Here is a 3,594-nt window from a genome sequence, read left to right as displayed (position 1 = left end):
TGTACAGGACACCAGTTCTTCCACTCCAAACTTGACAAGTCATGGACCTGACAGGAAGACTGTCCTGTTCCAAGGACAAGGCTTCCAAAATATGTTGGAAAGCCCACATATGTATGTAATGGTCAGGTGTCCACAACCTTTTGTCCATACAGTGTATATCAAAGAGACGTAGGAGTTTAGTACATATCTTACACATCTATAAACGAAGGAGATTGATGTCCTGTTACATGAATATAGCTTAGCATTAAGTGGATTTACATGATTAATATTTTTCAGTGATTGGTAGCCCTTTGTTGAGAAATGGACATGTACGTGAAAGTTGACCTTACGTCTTTTATAAAGGGCTTTTAAGCACTGAGCACAATGATGTGGGGAAAAAAAGCCCTTATAAATTCTATGCACAGCTTTTTAAAGTCCACAATCACAACCAGTGTCAAATAACCATTATTACTAAGCATTATGAAGACATTAAACCAGTTTCACTGTGATAGACCTGCTAATATTTCTGTTATCATTTTGTTGGTATTAAACAATATATGTGGGTATAATTATTTGAATGTAACCATGATTTAATTTACGTATAGTACATCAAACGTGTCTAAAGACCAGCAAAATGTGAGTAAAACTGATCCAACATGGCGCTGAGCCACAGCACTCAAGCACAACAAACCAACCAGTGACGTAAGGTCAGCGCTGCAGCAACGCGGGCTCGGTACTGCGCATGCGTGAGAGCGCAGATACAAAGAAGGCGGGGTCTAGAGCGAGTTTGAAGCGGAAGGTTCTAGAAATCCTGTCAGGCTGCACTTTTAACGTTTACTAAACGAAGTAGTTTTTATCTAGATTTGCTTATTGAGGTCTGTGTGTACTTTGTTACGAGAACACACAGACCTTGAGAAGCACATCTAGAGAAAACGTCTTCGTTTATTAAATGTTAAAAGTGCAGCCTGACAGGATTTCCAGAACCTTCCGTTTTTTTCCTCACGTTTGAATGATCTGAGTATATTTCTGAGTAAAACAAACGTCAAATGTTTTCCCTTTTTCGGTATCAAATCCTTGCATCTTAACTGCAGTTGTGCCTACATGCTTCTTATTAAGCGTTTTTTTTTTTTACTAATCAAACTTAACGTTTAGTGTTTGGAAAGCATTTATCTACACAGGCACAAGTGGGTTATTACACAGAGGAGACTTCTATGGAGAATTAGAGATCATCTCAAAATGCAACGACCACATAAACCTAATCCCCATAAAGGTTATTCTGCTAATTAAACAGTGAAATTAGTGTGTTCTCTCTCTGAGATACTGAACCTTCTTGTCCTAACCTGCTCTTACTAACAATAGAAATCCCTGGTGACTTTCTCCTGAGCTTCATAAACTGCTGTTTCCTCATGAGTACACAAGGAGACATGCACACAGACAGAAAATATTTCAATATTCAAGGATTTCAATATCGTTGAAAGACATTCAGAAGACAGCAAATGTAGTTAAAAATGCAGCATTGGTGCTTAATGCGAGTTCCTATTGACCCTGTTGAAATGGCAATGTATAAGTACATCTATTTATATACAGGGAACCATCACATCAATTCTGATCTTTTGCACCGGTGTTTTTATCTTATACCTGTATGTTTAAGCCCTAAACGTACCCTTACAGACAAAAGAAGCTATATATATAGGTCCTTGTGTGACTAAAAGTAGAACCATCTAGGAACCCAGCATAAGGTAAAGCAGCCACATGAAAAACTATAACTAATTGATGTTAGGTTGCAATTCTGGAGGTTCTGTTGGTATTACCAAACATTCAGGAGCAAACACAAAGTAGAAGAGCTTTTCGGCAGAAGAGACAGTACAGGAGACTGTGCGTGAGGTGACGAGAGCTCCTTCCCCTGTGTCCAAGCTCTGCACCCAAGAGAAAAGAGCAGCAACCATAACAACCAACACAAATGATGCTAAACGTGACTTGTGGATGAAAGTTTGACGTCAATTCTACACTATTCAAGGCTGTAGGCAAAGTGTTTTTCATAGAAAAAGAGAATTCTGAGTTTTGAGTGCTCTAGGTCCATCATCATATAACTTGATTTTCCAAGCAGTTTCACAGCACCTATGAGGCTTTCTCTCTTTTCAATAACAAAAATGTATTAAAAAAAACGCACACAACACAAAGACACTGAAGCTTCTCCCACACATACATACATACATACATACATACATACATACATACATACATTCACACAGATCTCTGAGCAGTAGTGTGGTGTCTCACATTATTGTAGCAGGACTCATGAGTGTTCTCATCCCTGTCCTCAGGAGAGATTCCACTTGAAGAATGAAAGCTAAATATTTAGGGTTTTCTGAAACAATTTCCCTTAGATGAATCCAGACTAGTGGTCGAGAGTTCTTCGAGTCCAGTTCTTCTCGTCCACTGCTATTTGAGTTTTACGGGCCATGGCAGACACGTCCTGAGACCCAGCATGGACGAGAAGATGATGGTGGGCCGATGCCGTTTGAAGCGCAGCCCCTTCTTTAGTCGCTGAGAGTTTTCGGAAACATAAAGCTCACTCTGTTGAGCTGTGGCTGCCACTCGTGTCACAAGCTCACCATGCTCAGCTGCCTTACGTTCTGAGTCAACAAACACTTCGCGCAATTCTTCCAGGCGGCGCTCCATTTCCTGGATGACACGCCGACGTTCCTCAACCTCCAGCAGGCGCCGTCGAGCTGCCTCAAACTCCATGCTTGAGCTTGGGGTCACCAGTTTGGAGGATGGTGCTGTAGCAGGGGCCGACGGCATCTCAGAACCTGGCTGGGCACGACGGAAGTCACCCATAGAAATGGATCTCCGGGTTGGTGGTAGAACCAGGGCAGATGAGAAGGAGGAAGATGATGGAGCTGTACAGGATACAGTGCCATCAGCACTCTCATCTTCTTGCTGCTGTTTCTTCATTTTGTTTCAGAGATGTTGATTGTTTGCTTGTTACCAAAAGTAGCAAAGCCTCTGAGGTTGTTTTTACCTTTGCTGAGAGATGGAGAGAAGAGAGAGGGAGAGGAAGAGATGAGGCGGTGTTAGCAGAGAAACGCTCCATTCATTAATAACAGCAGCAGAGTCGCTTCCCTGCGCTGAATCAGCCTGCTCTCATGCTATTGGATGCAGCTGATGAGGCAACTGCTCCTGATTGGTCAGCAGGATAAGCTCTTGCTCCTCCACCCCTTCTCTGTTATCCCCCAAACCCAATCCATTCTTTTCATCTGTCTTACTTTCCTATCGTAAAACCTCCTACCCCAAAGACCTCCTGGGTTTATTTGCCTTTTCTCAAGAGGTTACTCTCTAAATTTCTTTCTTTCCAAGTGCATCTTTTCTTTGCCCATAGCAACAGATTCATCATATCACCATCAGCATCACAGCCCCATATGAATCATCCTCTCTCATTTCTCTGTCATTCTCCTCAGCATGGGTCAAAAATAGTCGAGTGTGTCCTGGACCACTATCAAACGTAACATTTGGTGATGTGGCTCGACTCGCTTGTTGCTAAGTAACAGACAGTGGCACTGATAAATGATGGAGCAGGTAGCAGAAGCACATTCATTTTAATTTGTGACTCAC

At 42.1% G+C, this 3,594-nt stretch overlaps 1 protein-coding gene across 1 annotated transcript; it reads right to left on the bottom strand.

The window, feature by feature from the left end:
- Positions 1–943: 943 nt before the first annotated feature.
- On the bottom strand, positions 944–3,058 carry LOC132852376 (TMF-regulated nuclear protein 1-like). The gene has a single exon (XM_060879546.1). It carries the CDS (start codon positions 2,935–2,937, stop codon positions 2,422–2,424), a length of 516 nt encoding a protein of 171 aa, XP_060735529.1. The 5' UTR covers positions 2,938–3,058; the 3' UTR covers positions 944–2,421.
- Between the last annotated feature and the right edge of the window lie 536 nt (positions 3,059–3,594).

Source organism: Tachysurus vachellii, chromosome 10 (genome assembly GCF_030014155.1).
Source record: "Tachysurus vachellii isolate PV-2020 chromosome 10, HZAU_Pvac_v1, whole genome shotgun sequence".
NCBI classification, from domain to species: domain Eukaryota; kingdom Metazoa; phylum Chordata; class Actinopteri; order Siluriformes; family Bagridae; genus Tachysurus; species Tachysurus vachellii.
Note: the sequence above shows the minus strand (reverse complement) of the source record. Positions and strands in the feature narration are given on the sequence as shown.

Coding starts and splice junctions, on each gene's coding strand:
- LOC132852376 (XM_060879546.1), bottom strand. CDS start 2,937: ATGAAGAAACAGCAGCAAGAAGATGAGAGTGCTGATGGCACTGTATCC.